The sequence below is a fragment of the Symphalangus syndactylus genome, chromosome 2, assembly GCF_028878055.3.
Source record: "Symphalangus syndactylus isolate Jambi chromosome 2, NHGRI_mSymSyn1-v2.1_pri, whole genome shotgun sequence".
Lineage (NCBI taxonomy): Eukaryota > Metazoa > Chordata > Mammalia > Primates > Hylobatidae > Symphalangus > Symphalangus syndactylus.
Window position 1 is genome coordinate 121,273,087 of NC_072424.2, and position 16,503 is coordinate 121,289,589.

General features: G+C 39.9%; 1 protein-coding gene and 1 long non-coding RNA gene across 2 annotated transcripts; one reads left to right on the forward strand and one right to left on the reverse strand.

Annotated features, from left to right (window-relative positions):
* Positions 1 to 61: 61 nt before the first annotated feature.
* FUCA2 (alpha-L-fucosidase 2) lies at positions 62 to 16,489 on the reverse strand. Its single transcript, XM_055266083.2, has 7 exons — positions 16,018 to 16,489; positions 11,835 to 12,022; positions 8,551 to 8,890; positions 6,993 to 7,203; positions 6,570 to 6,760; positions 1,991 to 2,099; positions 62 to 422 (listed from the first exon to the last, which is right to left on the reverse strand). The coding sequence occupies exons 1-7, from the start codon at positions 16,233 to 16,235 to the stop codon at positions 282 to 284; spliced, it is 1,398 nt and encodes a 465-aa protein (XP_055122058.1). The 5' UTR covers positions 16,236 to 16,489; the 3' UTR covers positions 62 to 281.
* Positions 9,127 to 15,218, forward strand: LOC134735676 (uncharacterized). The gene is made up of 4 exons (XR_010119027.1): positions 9,127 to 9,237; positions 9,968 to 10,085; positions 13,535 to 13,789; positions 14,592 to 15,218. It is a non-coding gene; the product is annotated as an uncharacterized lncRNA (long non-coding RNA).
* Positions 16,490 to 16,503: the final 14 nt, after the last annotated feature.

Below are 16,503 nucleotides of genomic sequence, written 5' to 3' on the forward strand. Positions count from 1 at the left end.
CCAATTCCTTGCTACTCTAACGTGAAAAAATTCTCACCTCTGAGTCACACATGGAAACAAATCAATGTTAAGAGACTTTAATGGCAAAGTGCACTGGAGAGTTAAAATGGTTACATGGGTAATTTAAGAAAAAATTTAGTGGGAAAAAGGGAAAGGGCTGAATTGCCAAAATAATTTTCTTATCCAGTTTTACATTTGCTTTCTCCATGTGCTACAATTATAGACAACTGATAGTTCCTAGTCTTAGACATAACTTGCAGCATCAGCCACTCTGCTGCACTTTAGATCACATTAGTTAGGGCTAGAGCCCAGCCCCATTTACATGGCATCTGATGAATGGTTAGCTGTGGCAGTTCTACCATAATGCCATTTTGCTCCAAAGAAATCCAGTTAAGTGGCTGTCCATGGCCCAGTAGTTTCACCTGAAATTAAAAACATACATGCAAATGTCTCCAAATTCATCTCTTTATCTCACCCACTTTCTATTGAGAAGAAGTGATTAGTAGTTCAAAAAAAATGTAGACAGATTCATTTTTACCTTTATTTAGTGATTCACAATCACTATTCATCCAATTGAGTATATGCATCTTGCCTCTATATTCTTGATTCTATTTTACTCTCAAGAGGGAAATAAAAGTGTGCAGGCGTTGGGGAAGGAGAGTTTTCAAGGCTGAATGGAGTGTCAGAGTGGAGAAAATGCTGAAGAGAGGATCAGGAGCAGAAAATGTCTCTGAAACCAGAGTCTGCCCAAGTATCTACTCAGCGTTCCTCCCCCAGATTTTCTAATAACCTCCACTAATCAATAAGACATAAATTTGATCAATTATTACCGTAATTGTTTCATATTCTTAGTCTTACTATACTAAGCAAATTCAAATAAGTTCTCTACATATTCTAGGGTTATTTTGAACCTAAAACTTTGCTTCTCAGGTGAATCAATACAAAAACAAAGCCCATGAGCTTTTAAATAATGATGTTAATTGGCACCAAAAAGAACATAGATAAAATAAAAATATGATCAGTATCATACCTGGGCTGCTAAGCTGTAATTAAACATTAGATTTGAACTCATCTTCTTCCTGCCTCATCAACCATATTTATTATAAATGAAATGCAGAAAGGTGATGCAAGGAGAACCCCCATATGGACAATTCACCTCCAAAGGGATAATTTATTTTAAAAAATAAATTATAAAATATATTAGAATGAACTCAATGCCAGATCTGGTGGTTACAACAGTTAGATTAATCTCTGACTTTCTCCAAAATGTTTTATAAACATAAAATAGTAAAGTCATGACATCTTGTATTCAGATATGTTCTGGGGTGGGGTGTCAGGGAAAGCATCTGAATTCTAGTTTTATGAGAAGAATCATTTTGGATGCATGCAATGAACTTGAACAATGTAGAATGACTGTGAACAATAATGTCTATTTTACAGTGATATGCATAGAGATACTGTAGCTGTTTTATCAGCTTAGTTTTCTGGGAAACAAAAAGTTTCAAAGATTCTGACCAAACACTGTCATTGGTGAAATTCATTTTATTTTATTTTATTTTATTTTATTTTATTTTATTTTATTTTATTTTATTTTTTCAGAGACAGGCTGAAGTGGTGTAATCATAGCTCACTGTAGTCTTGACCTACTGGGCTCAAGCAATCCTCCTGCCTCAGCCTCCTGAGTAACTAGGACTACAGGTGCGTGCCATCATGCTCAGCTAAGTTTAAAAAAAAAAATTTGTAGAGAGGAGTCTTGCTATGTTGCCCAGGCTAGTCTCAAACTTCTGCCCTCAAGACATCCTCCTGCCTCATATTCCCAAAGTGCTGGAATTACAGTGTGAGCCACAACACTTGGCCGGAGCTCATTTACAATTACTCTTATGAGGTATAAGAGAAACAGATATAAGACTCCCCTTAAAGTTAAAAGTTATGTTTGCATCAAGATGTTCTAATCAGCAACTTAAAGGAACAAGGTAAAATTCCCTCTTACCTCTGTTGCCCCCAGAATAGCTTTGGGCTGGCCAAGGAACAGCTGTCCTGATGTGGGCCATTTAAGAAAAATGGCATACACTAATTTTTCTTTAGGCTTGGATGTGTACCTGATTAAAAGGAAAAAATAAAAAGCATAGTAACAAGTTACATCCCATGTTTCTCATTATTTATGGATCAGGAATAATCTGGAATTATTTTACAGAGATACTTCCACAATGTCCCCATTAATAGAAGGGAAGGAAAAATAGCCCCATGGTGGTATTAAAAAGCACCTTCCTCCCCCAAGACCAAAAGGAAGTTCTTGGAAGACAAAGATTTTCTTGAGCTAGCATTCCTCTTCATCAGACTGCTCTCATGGAGCTGAAAAGGGGAGGGAGATGAGCTAAGGGGGCAGGATGCAAGAGCTTCATGGCTTTTCATGTGTTATTCAAATTTTTATATTCATTCATTCATTCAACAAGACAAGATATGCATGTGTCAATTCTGTGCCTAGTACTGTGCTCACTGTTAGGGTTACAATAAAAAACAAAACACACATAGTCCTTGTTCTTACAGAGCTTAGACTAGAGTGGGGAAAGCAGACACTAAATAATCACACAAATAATATGAAAGTGTGAGTTCTGATAAGCACTATGAAAGAAAAGGAAATTGAGAGATTATAACAAAAGGATCTCTTTAGATTAGAACATCAGAAAGAAGCCTCTCCAAGAATATAACATTTAATCTGAGACTTAAAGGATGAATGAGAACAAAGAAGAAGGTAAGTGAAGTGTGCTGTAGACAAAAAAAAAAAAAAAAAATGGAATTCATTCATTTATTCATTTAATTACTCAGGAAATACTTATTGAAATCTTAAAATGCTAGACACTGTTTTAGAGCTATATACAACATTGAACAAAGTCCTTGTCCTCATGGGCTTACATTCTAGTGGGAGAAATTAGAATGAACAAATATGTCAGGTGTTGATTAAATGCTATGGAGAAAACAAGCCAGGTTAGAAGGACAGGGCATGCTAGGTAGGAAAGGAGGGGCCTGGGAGTGTTATTTTAAATAGTCAGGGAAGACTTCTTAGAGGTGGCATGGAAGAGAATCATGGGAGCGCCATAGGAGTGCTACGGGAGCGTCTGGAGAAAGGCTTCCAGACAGAATGACAAGTGCAGGAGCCCCAATGCAAGAGTGTGCTCTGCCTGTTGATGCAATAGCAAGGAAGGCAGAGTGGCTGAAGGAGAGGAAGTAGGGGAGGATGATGGCAGATAAGATCAGAGAGGCGATAAGGAGCCAGATTTTATAGGCCCTTGTAAGCATCTTTGGGACCTGGCCTTCTCTGTGAGACTGGAAGCCATTGTAGAAATGTGACCACGGAAGTGGCATTATTATTTAAAAGTTACCTTGATTGCTTTGTGGTGAATAGGTTAAAGGGTAGATAGAAATAGAGACCTGTTAAGAAGCTACTGAAAGAATCCAGGCAGGGGCGAGACAATGGAAACTAAAAGGATGAAGGTTGCCACAGAGAGGATGAGAAGTGGTCAGATTCTGAATATATTTCAAAGATAAAGAGGATGATATCTGCTAATGGGTTGGCTGTGACTATAAAAGAAGGGGAAACTAAGGGCTTCAAGGTTTTGGGCCTGACAACCACCTAAAAGATGAAGCTGCCATTAACTGAGATGGGAAAGACCGTGGGTGGAGCTAGTTGATAGCAAAATTTTAAAACTCAGGACTTCAGTTCTGGATGTACAGGTCTAAGATGCTATGCATCTAAGTGGAAATGAGGAGTGGAAAGTTAATGAGGCTGGAATTCAGAAAGAGGTCTGCACTGGAAATAGAAATGTGGAGATCACCAATATGGCATTTAAAGCCATGAAAATGGATAAGATCACCTGGGACATTAAGATAAACACAGTGGCTCATGCCTGTAATCCCAGCAATTTGGGAGGCTGAGGCAAGTGGATCACCTGAGGTCAGGAGTTCGAGACCAGCCTGGCCAAACATGGTGAAACCCCGTCTCTACTAAAAATACAAAAAAATTAGCCAGGCATGGTGACGGGCACCTGTAATCCCAGCTACTTGAGACGCTGAGGCAGAAGAATCGCTTGAACCCGGGAGGCGGAGGTTGCAGTGAGCCGAGATCGCACCAGTGCCCTCAAAAAAAAAAAAAAAAAAAAAAAAAGATAAATAGGGAAGAATAGAAGTCCAAAGACTAAACCTCAGGGCACTTCAAGATTTAGAGGTTGGAAAAATGAGATGAAATCGGCAAAGGAACTAACTAAGAAGGAAGAGCCAACAGGTACGATGAACACCAGGAGAGACAGTGATCAACTGAGGCAGACACTGCCAGTAAGTTAAGAAAATGAGCACTGGGGACTCATCACTGGAACTGGCAAGGCAGATGTTATTGTGGGCCTTAAGAAGAGCAATTCTGGAGTGTGGGGGTGAAAGCTCAACCAGAGTGGGTTCAAGAGAAAAACTGTAGCAAGGAATTGGAGATAGCAAGTGAAAACAATCCTTTCAAGACGTTTTACTACAAAGAAAAGGAGAGAAATGGGAAGATCGCTAGAAATGCAAGTGAAATTGAGTGAAAGGGGAGAATTGCTATAACAATCCTTGGGTGGATGATTTGCAATGGGATCAGGACACAAGGGTTGACCTTAAAGCCAAAAGTGAGATAATTTTACATTGTATGTGTCTGGGTGCATGTGTGTGTGTGTGTGTGTGTTTCCATAGTTAACAGTTAGCTGTCCAGGAGCAGGCATGGAATAAGTAGATCTGAATGTAAAATTGACATTCTGTCAAGTGAGTCTGGCAGAGGGAGCGACAGTTCAGGGGTTGGTGTATGCAATAGATTAGTTACAGTGATGGGCCACAGAATCTGTCCCAGATAAGGAAAAAGACAGACAGAGAAAAGATGATAGGATTAAAAGATAGTATGATCACTGGATTATAGATCCCTTTGGAAGCCAAAGTGCCATGCAGAGTGAGCCAAAATATAAGAAGAAGTGGTAGGTAGACGGCAGAATCCTTCAAACTGGAGCCATGGAGGGGGTTCAGTTATTGGTAATGCAAAGTCTAAAGTATGATTATAAAAGAAAGGGAAGTTAAGGACACCAAGGTTTTTGGTCTGACAACCACCTAAAGGATAAAGCTGCCATTAACTGAGATGGGGAAGACCGTGGGTGGAGCTAGTTACAGCAAAAATTTAAAACTCAGGACGCCAGTTGTGGACATACAGGTCTAAGATGCTATGCATCCAAGTGGAAGTGTTGAGTAAGAAGTTCAACTTTGCATTACCAATATGATCTTGTATATTGATAATGCAAAGGAACAGGTAACAAAGGTCAAGCAGACAAGATCCCTAGAAGACAGGAGGTGCAGGTAATTAGAACTGTGAATAGAAATTTACATCTCTAAGAATTATGTGAAGAGTAGTTCTGGGGACAGGGACAGCAAGCCAGGGCTACTCTCTCAAAGGATTTTAAGGGTTGACCTGGGAGTCTGTAGGTGACTGCAAGAAGGTGGGCACGATGAACCTGGGGGGAAGAAGGCTCCTATGGTGAGGAGGGAGAGCAGGAGCACTCAGCGGCAGGGAAATTGGTAGGAGCCAGACTCACAGCTTTATAAGCCACATTAAATATTTAGCTTTTATGTTTATTTATTGAAATAAACACAATAGAATAATGGTTAATGATTGTGAAGTCCCAGATCAGATACCCTCATATTCAAATGTAAGTACAGAAGCAAATTCCAAAACCAGATTTGTACTATCCTCTGTCACATGAGAGATTGGTATTGAGTTCTCATTATGGCTTCTCCCAGATCAACATTTTAAAATTCCACAATTATTTGCTCTGTCCAGATGGCCTTACTTCATTTTATTCAATGGGTTGATAATGTTTTAAGTCATAAGTCAAGTAGACTGAAGAACAATTAGTCTAATCTTTCGGTTCCTATTTGATCAGGCAGTACTCAGGTGGCAACTGAAAGCGAATTTTTAGAACTTTGCCAATACTCATCTTATCTTATATATGTTAAGAAACCATATCAGAAACTGTCATATTTGTGGAGTCGGATTCAGGTACTCATTGACACACAGAACCTCCTCAAGCTCAGAGAGAAGCATCTTCCCTGAACCCTCCCTATTTTGACTCATTTTTAATCTAACATTTTCTCTGCCATTGGGTACCTCTTGTTTGCTAATTTCATAGGATGCAACATCTGCAAAAGTCAGAATTTACAGAACTGGTTAAACAGTAATCTCCATTTTAGACTAACCATTCAGCATTTTTCATTGGTCTGAATGGCTTACAATTTTTCTAAGAGCTGAGTACTTTCAGCCAAAATTTGTCCACCACTGGGAGATACCTAGAAATGATGTAAGCTCAATCTGATAAACAATAAATGTTTCAAAACATGCAAATTCTCCCCCTTCTCTTTACATTAGAGTAAGCAAAGTTTGGAAAGTGCTTTGTATATGTAGGAATTCATCCAATTTCTCTTTTTATCCTACTCTTCTTTATATGTCTGATAAATTTTAAATCTCTTCCTTTATAAAAGAGTACTTGGTAACAGGAATGACTTACCACACATCTGGGGTGACAGTGTCATTCTGGAATCGCCAGGTATGGGTTTCATAAATAGCTTCTCCATTGACTTTTAGCCAGGACCCCATTTGCCTCAGTCGCTCCTCAAAAACTACAGAAATGGTGCCATCTAGTGTGGGCCCAATATTCATCAAAAGATTTCCTCCACATGAAACTGTTTCTACAAGTTGCTAAAAAATTAAGAATAATGTTTTTAGATAAATAAAATAATTCCATCTTTAATGTGCTAATATGTTGCATTTATATATTTATACATGTATATATAGTCACTGCCTAGAAGAACAAACACAGGATTGAACAATGTCCTATATTTATAGGCCGTTGAGCCATATAAGAAATAATTCCTACATGACCACACTATTAAGAATATTATGTTAATAGCCACCAGGCATTTTACTGTACCTTCACCAATTCTTCAATTGTAAGATAGTCAGAGATTACAGCTTCCCTCCTATAGCCCCAGGACAGTTTGTCTATTGTCATGCAGTTTTCCCATTTATGTGGCAAAAGATGTCCTGGGTTATAACGATCACTGCAGGTATAGAAGCCACCATGCTTACAGATGCTACCAGCTCCCCAACGATCATTGGTGACTACCGTGTCCCGAACTGGGCTGAAATGAGACATACAATTTTTTAAAACAAAAGGTATAAGCTTTTTATGCAAAAAGAAATGTCACTGAAAAGACATGTAATTGAAATATAATTCTGAAAAGGGACCATGGCATAGTACGGTGGAAAGCCCATGGTTTTGAAGTCAAACAGACCTGAGTTGATTGGAGTTCTGGCTTTGTCACTTTCTAGCTCCCAGACCTAGAGCAAGTTACCTGACTCCTCTGAATAATGAATTTCCTCATCTATGATTAGAACAAAAATAAGTTATGTAAAACATTTAGCCCGGTACCCAGCACATATAGCACTCATAAGAGTATTATACGAATATTTTAAGCTCCCTTCCATATTGTAAATGGTAGCCAAAACTGAATTTATACCCAAGACACTTTTCTTTCAATGATTCAATGATCTCATACATGTAGTCTAGCCTTTCTCTTTCTCTTACCATTGTGCCTAATGTTGAAAAATCTCAGAAAATTCGACTGTTGATGTCATGTGAAATATCCCCACAACATTACTTATCATAGCAGGTGTCATATTTTAGAGAGAAATCCATGCCACATAGAGGGGACAGTTTTGAGTCACAAATTAAAGTGATGGCTCCCAGTTTTTTCCCTTGGAAGGAGCACCTGGACACACTGTGGTTTTAAGTATCAAGAGTTCTTCAGAATATTTGTATTTGTGCCCTTTGTGGGCCCAGGAAGTGCAAGCAGAAGGTTGCCTGACTTCATAGCACAGTACCCAGTGCTTTCTAGTATACATGCAAATTTGGTCTATATAGTTTAAGCCTAATGGAGGAGTTTAATCAGAACTCCCTGTTCTAATAGGGCAGCCTTGAACATACCAGGAAGCAATAGGAAAAAACTGGAGAAAGTGAAAATGCTGCGATGAAGGAAAAGAGGAGACAAACAAGGGTGACATTGGCTGGGCAGCAAAGATGACCAAAAGGTAAGAAGATAAAAAGAAGCAGTCAGCGGGATTCAGAAGCACATAATCAGAAATAGTGATGAAGAAACAGAGTTGTCCCAGAATAGAGGCCATAAAGGACCAGGGTAGGATAGAAAAAGGGGGGACCCACAAAATTAACACCTTCAAAGTTCTTGATCCTGTGATTTTTAGTCTGATCTCAAAATCAGACCACTGAGTTGGATTTTACTCCTGATTTATTTGCCCTTGATTATGTTGAGTAAATAGTGATATATCTAATAAGTATTATTTACAATGATTTTCTCCCCCCATACCACCAATGACTTAAAATGAAATATTTCAAGAGGTGAAGGAATTAAAATGTCAGAAATATATTAGGAACGTGGAGGGTAAGTGCAGCAATCTCATAGCATACACACCTTTCATTATATAACCAGGCCAAGAAGCCTGTGCTGTTCCAGTATTGATCCGGCGCTCCTCCATCACCATCCGACCACAGAACCTCAGGCTGATAGTTGTTCACTAACTCATAGAGCTCTGGCAATGTCTTAGAAACTGGAAATTGCCGCTTATGGAATGAACTGGATTCATCCTCAAGGAAGAGCGGATGAAACCATTCAAAAAGGGAATAGTACAGTCCAAAACGCAGGTCAGTTCTGTTCCTAACAGCTACCTCAAGTTCCTTGACAATGTCCCTCTTGGGCCCCTCATCTATGGCATTCCAGTTCCACGAATATTCTGAACCCCACAAGGTAAAGCCTAGAAAATTATAGTGAAAACCCTTGTAAGCATGTCAACTTTATTTTAGTAAATTTCAACCCACACAAATGCCCAAACAAATCACATAGTACATGCGATATATAAATACCTGCTCCTACAAATGACTGTTTTATGGCCATTTTTTCATGGCATATATCGTTCCTTTATATGAGAAGTGAGAATTTAAACAAGGTGAGACTGAGGTTTTTAAAAGCAACTTTTGGGGTATATCACTGTATGGTCTGATCTATCTCCAGTATTTTCCCTCTTAGATTTTAAGGTCCTTGAGGGATTGCATCATGTCTGCAGTGCTCTCTGCTATGTCTTCAGCCAACTGCTAGCACAAGGTATAAACAATCAACAATAGCAGCTCACAAGTAAGATGGGAACATATACATGTACCATGCTAAATGATGACTACCACTATTTATTATGAAGATCCTGAGATGCACTCCTGCAAGATTCTTAGTGTCGTCTAAACCAAAGCTTTAAGTCTACTGCTTAGTTTTAGGATTATTTTATTATACTGTGATTCTTAGAACAGTGGTGATCCATGTATAGCAAATCTCTTTTAGCCTGATTATTTATTTAACCATAGGGGCAAAAAAAAACCCTACTATTTCCCAATAGTTCTGTACTTTAAAATATACTCACCACATGTAATCTCATCCTACTATAAAATCATAAGCTTGGATGTTCCTCTTTAATAAAATTACCCAAAAGCAAATAGTCTACCAACTACATAGATAAGAAAAACAATGTATACCTTTATACAAACACTTAGAAGTGGTTCGTTTTTAAAGGAATTTGCATTTAGATTACTGATTGTTCTAAATAAAAATTTTAGAAGAGATATATAAACTGAGATACTTAAAACATAATAAATATGAAAGCCTCAAAAATTTCATCAGTGCCTAGAGACTTAAGTACATTGTTACTATTCCACTAAAATCTAAAAGAATCTTTGAGAATAGACATTTATAAGGTACATTTGGTGAAACATTTTACTCGTGGTAAATTAGAACAAGTCTAAGAATGACTCATACTTTTGATTTTTTTTTTTTTTTTTTTTGACAGGTTCTGGCTCTGTCACCCAGGCTGGAGTTCAGTGGTGCGAACTTGGCTCACTGCATCCTCAACCTCCTGGGCTCAAGTGATCCTCCCACCTCAGCCTACCAAGTAGCTAGGACTACAGGTGTGTACTCCACCATGCCCAGCTAATTTTGTCTATTTTTTCAGAGACAGGGTCTCACTTTGCTGCCTAGGCTGGTCTCAAACTCCTGGCCTCAAGCAATCCTCCTTCCTTGGCCTCCCAAAGTGTTGGGATTATAGATGTGAGCCACTGCACCTAGCCTTAGATTCATTTTAACAAGCTTTTTAAAACAGCTCACTCTTGTTCCTATAATTTCTGTGGTAAGCTTCAGAGCAGTGTTGATATCTAAAGTCACATTCAAAGTTATTCAACTTGACAGGCCCTAATGTCAGACAGTACTAAAACCACACGAGTCTTCATCTGAATATCACCACCATAAACTCACACTGCGACGTTCCTTCCTGAGCTTAGTATGCATTTTCCATAAGCAATGAAAACATCTGACAACATGGGTCCCAGAAAATGTATACATGTGGGCTACATTATCTCTCCTCACAGTTTGATGAATAATTTTTATTAAATAAACTCACTATGTAATGTTTTGTGCCATACAGCTTGGGAAAGTTCCTAGACATCAGGAAATCAGCATGTTCTCAAGCAAATACACTTGATAGACATTCATCTCAGCAGGATAAATATCTACAGGAGAAAATCATGAAGCTACCAGAATGTGGCCAAAGCGAAAAACATCCTACGATCATTCCAGATTTTTTGTGTTGGTTCTCCTCTCCTATTCCCATCCCATCCCTGGAGAAAACAATAAGGCAAAGTTTCTTTTTTTTTTTTTTTTTTTGAGACAGGATCTCCTTCTGCCACCTAGACTGTAGTGGCCCTATCTCCGCTCACTGCAGCCTCAAGCAGTCCTCCAACCTAAGCCTCCCAAGTAGCTGGGACTACAGAGACACACCACCACGCTAATTTTTTAGTTTTTTTTTGTTTGTTTGTTTTTGTAGAGACAGGGTCTCACTATGTTGCCCAAGCTGGTCTTGAACCCCTGGGCTCAAATGATCCTCCTTCCTCAGCCTCCCAAAGTTTTGGGATTACAGGCAAGAGCGACCACATCCAGTGCAAATTTTTTTATACCAAGGCAAAAATGATCATGCAAAAGAAACTAATGAATGAACAAGCAGTTGGAACAAAAACAATTTGTTAATGCTTCCCTGGCCTTACAAATACTGGAGTGGTAATGGGTGGAATCCATTCTATTAAAATAGGACTACTGTGTGGGGGTTTAGATATTCTTCTACCACCTCTGATTTTTCTGGAAACCATTACACAATCCTAGAAACCACAATCCTTTTCCCTCCAGGTGATCTGGGTCACTTTCATCACTATCAGTTCATCCACTATTTGCACCATTTGGCCATCAAGAGTTGGCTAAAAGTGCAGCCGGGTGTATTGTAATGATGCAAGACTATAGCAGTATAACCCCCATGATGCATTACAGAGAAAGGGAAGGAAAGAGTGCAATTCCAATGATGAACTTTGACTTGCAACCCACACTCCCTTCAACAAACAGCTTTAAGTAAACCTTGGAAATATTGTTCAAAATACATGTGACAAAATGTGACCATCTTTCCTCTGTTATGTGGAGGGTATGATCCTTTCTGTATTCCTAACATCTCCCAATTTGGGTTGAACGTGCAGTCCCTAAGTTATAAGCAAGTGCCAGTCACCACTTATGGTTGCTCCTAAGAGAAAATTAGACCTTGCTTTAGTTTTTTCTTCCAAAAAAACAACTTTTCATTTCTTAACCATTGTCAGCAATTTCCATAGGCTGGATTGACTTACCTTCATGATGTTTGGAAGTTAAGACAATGTATTTGGCACCAGAGGCCTGAAAAATATCTGCCCACTGGTTGGCATTAAAAAATTTTGCTGTAAGTAGTGGTCCAAAATCTTCATATTTGAAACTAGGAGGGTAATTATCTTTCATAAATTCCACATACTTCGGTATCTTTTCCTTTTGCCAATACCACCTAAGGGGAGGAAAGGAAAGAGTGCATAAACAGCACATACACACACATTTAAAAGAACTGCTCCAGCTCCCCTTACCATTTACCCCTCACACAGATAGGACCCAGATTGTCTTTCTCACTTCCCCATTAGTTTGACTTGGCTTTAAAGACAGTTTATGCAAACTAAACCCCCTCTCATTTTCCACCTATCTCCCTGTGATATCCACTCAGCTCATAAACTACAGCATTCTAGGCAACTCAGCTACCCATTCTCTCTCTCTTTTTTTTAAGACAGGGTCTCACTCTGTCACTCAGGTTGGAATGCAGTAGTGGAATCACGGCTCACTGCAACCTCGACCTCCTGGGCTCAAGCAATCCTCTCACCTTAGCCTCCTGAGTAGCTGGGACCACAGGCACGTGCCACCACACCTGGCTATTTTTTTTCTTTGTAGAGATGTGGTTTCCATATGTTGCCCAGGCTGGTCTTAAACTCCTGGGCTCAAGCCATCTTCCTGCTTCAGCCTCCCGAAGTGTTAGGATTACAGGCATGAGTCACCACGTCCAGCCCCATTCTCTTTTAATTCTTCACTTTTAAATCACAACATGTAGTATGTGTCTTTACACATTGTCCTTTGTAACATAAGTGACTAGGACTTCTAAAAGGAAGACTACATCCTAAAACATAACATGCATCTATTATATTCAGTAGTGGAGAACACTTTGGAGGCACAGGACAGAAAGGGAGGCAAAAGTAAAATTAAAAAGATGCTGTCATTTTAATAAATGGACTCAACCTTCAACAATTACTTGCTATATGCATTCATTCTAAGCAATGGTATATTGACCCTAAACTGTGTAAGCAAGACTTCATGAGGAAAAGCACATCTACATATTTTAGATAAACACAGCAATAACTATCCTCATGAAATAGATGCAACCCCCATTTCTGACCCAACTCCTGCTTTTTCTATCACCATTCCTTTCATACGAGTATTTCTACAGGATAAGCAAATCCATAATCAGCACTGTATTTCCCAAGACGATCAGGAGACTCTGCTAAGAAGAAATAATTGAAGGGCGTACTATGTGGCAGGCACGCTGTTTGCCTGCGCAAAAGTCGTATTTACCTAATTTCCCAGCTTCCACTACAGCTATGACAGGGATGTGAGATCCATGCTGGCCAAGGGAACTTGAGGGAAAGCCAACTTTGGGGACTGTGGAAATGGTTTCCCTCCTAATGAAAAGAGACACTGGCCTTCCTGCCTTTGGGCAGGGTTGTGTGAAGTTATGGTGCCTGGCTGCCATCCTGTGACCATGAAGGGACAAGTCCCCAGGCTGAGGATGACAGAAAGAGCCTATGTCTTTGATTTCATCAATGAACCGATTACCTCTAAATTTCCTGTTATGTGAGATAACAAGCCCCTATTATTATACCTTTTAGTTGGGTTTAAAATCCTTGAAGCATTTTTATTATTTATTTATTTATTATTGATTAATTGATTGGTTGAGACAGGGTCTTGCTCTGTTACCCAGGTTGGAGTGCAGTGTCATGATCATACCACACCACAGCCTTGAACTCCTGGGCTCAAACGATCCTCCCACCTCACCCTCCTGAGTAGCTGGGACTACGGGCATTACATTTTAAATTGAACTGCAAGAGAAACTGGGACATTCAGAAAGTTGAACAAGAATAAGGAATTTCTCCTAGCATCATCTAACTTGAACCTGCACTGTCCCCGACAGTCTAGACTTGAATTTCATGCTGAGAGATGAAAAGAGGCATTTATGGTAAAGGTCTATCATTTATATTTGGTTTTTAATAGACATTTAGAACAGTCACATATACTCATCTATACTGTTGATTCCCCAAAAGTCAAATTGAGAATGAGGAGCAGAGGATACAAAGGGAAATCACAGATAATTAAAGAATCTTCCACAGGGTTAATGCATTTTCAGATCATCAGGAATGTGTTCTCTATTTTGTTTAGTATGAGAAGTATCTTTATTATTCTAGGTCAAAACAACCATGGGTTTATTTGTAGAAAATGAAGTGATTCATAGCAAAGAATAAAATGACTCAAAACTAGCTGTTTTATCTTGGCATAGTACTAGTCTCAGTTAACAAATGTTAAATCCTCTTTGGCACCAATATATCTTTACCTAATCTTCATGGTTGAACAAAATGATAATATAAGATACAATTTAGGGGGAAGAAAGTTGTTAATTATGTACCACACTAATCTAAAATATTTCCAAAATAAACTCAAGATTCCTTACCGCCCAAAACATGCAAATAAAGATTTGTAACATCTTTTTGAAGTAGCTATGTTTTGGCATAAGAAGAAAGAGTCTCTGTTTTAGAAGTTGAATCGTTTAAAGTATATGAAAAATTCTCCATAGCTTACCCAGTTTTATTTTTTACATCATCAACTGACCTACCAATAAGAAAGGTTACTGGTTGCAGGTAGTCAATTTCTTTGTAACGAAAGGGTTAAAATATGCTATTCTGGCATATTATTAAAGGTAAAGAAACTCGAAAAATAGCAGGTGCATGCATGAAGAGCACTTTGACCTTTGTGCTGTTTCTTAGGAGAGAAGATGAAATTCCAGTATGAAAGGCACTCTGTACTAGAAGGAAAGGCAACATCCTAAGCTTCAAAGATAAGAGGTAGAGTACTGTACAGACCTTGCTAAAATTTATTTTTTAAGCCTCCCCACATAATTTAGTCATACAATGTCAATTTAATTCTTGGACCCAGCAGAGACCCTAACAGAATGGAGATGTAATTTTTCTACCCCTAGAGTAGAGCACGGTACCGTGTATACTACGTAATATTAATATAATATATAGTTCATACTCTGTATTGTGTCTACTATAGTATGTTAATTTGGATGTATACTATTTATGTAGTATATAGTTGATTCAAATAAATACTGTTTAATGATTCCCTTATTTTACTTAAGAATATATTGTGTGTCCCAAAGTCCTGGAATTACAGGTATGAGCCACTGCGGATCACCTGAGGTCAGGAGTTCAAGACCAGCCTGGCCAACATGGCAAAACCCCGTTTCTACTAAAAAATAAAAAAAATTGGCCAAGCATGGTGGCGTGCGCCTGTAGTCCCAGCTACTTGGGAGGCTAAGGCGTGAGAATCGTTTGAACCCCGGGCGGCGAAGGTTGCAGTAAGCCGAGATGGTGACACTGCACTCCAGCCTGGGCGACAGAGTGAGACTATGTCTCAAAAAATAAAAAATAAAAAAAGAATATAGTATGTGTATGTTTCTATATATGCACACAAAATATTTCTATTTTGAAGGACTTAACACTTGTAGCATTTAGTCAGAAAAGACGTGCAACAGTTTAAGAAATTACATGCACATTTTCACATAGATCTCAAAGTAAAATCTAAAGCACAGATTTTTGTGTAGCACCTTTCATATGGCAGTATGATAACTGGGTTGTGTTAAGAGTACCATTCTACAACCTCTTTAAAAAGTTCCTAGAGCCACACATGGGTAACATGTTAACATTAAGTAGCCAATGGTGTTCAATGAACAGTCGTTTCACATACTCATGACTATGTTTTAACCATAACTTCACGGCAGAACGACTGTAAATTGGCAGGTAGCAGCAGAAAAACCATGGGCCATTGTGCCTGGGTCACCGCTCGTGTGATGCCCCTGCACAAACTGATGAATGTCTGTAGTAGCTCGATGTTGTAGTGTCATAACTACAGCTTAATATGCGCAACTATGAAGAAGCTGAAGAGTCAGGAGTATCTAAAAACTCTTAACAGTCACACGGAAAAAAATTCCCTGTTCATCCAGCAGAAGCACTTAGGCAGGAAACCACATATTCGACACCCGGAAGTGCGAAACGCGGGTAACGCAGTGGGAGGTGAAACCGACGAGGGTGCAGGCAGCTCCAGGCGGCGAACCAGGCCCGCTGGGTGGTGGCTGGAGGCTGCGGGTGGGGACAAAAGCGCGGCAGACGAGACATAAGGGAGCGCACTCACCAGAACCACTCGCTACCGAAGCTGGGCACGGAAAATACTCCCCAGTGGATGAAGATGCCGAACTTCGCCTGGTCAAACCACGCGGGCAGCTGGCGGGCGTCCAGGGACTCCCAGGTGGGGTCGAAGCGCGTGGCGCTGTGGGCAGGGCACGGCGGCGGCGGCAGCAGCAGCAACAGCAGCAGCGGGAACGCGAGCCTGGGGAGCTCCTGGGGCCACATGTCCCGGCGCAGGCCGGCTGTCCTCTCTGCAGGCTCCCGCGGCCTCGGGAGCGTTGTTCTTCCGTTTCTGCCGCTGAGTATGCCGCGCCGCGGTCACCTGACCAAGCCGGACTTGGAAACCGGCCACCCTTCCCCCTCTGGGGCGGGAGTGGCCACTCTCTCGGGCGTTCCGAATGACCTCAGGAGGGCTGCATCGCTCAGCATAACTAAGGAGGCCAGCATTACCCCAAAGCCAGCTGCGACGGCTTTGCTAAGGCTCTATCCTCTT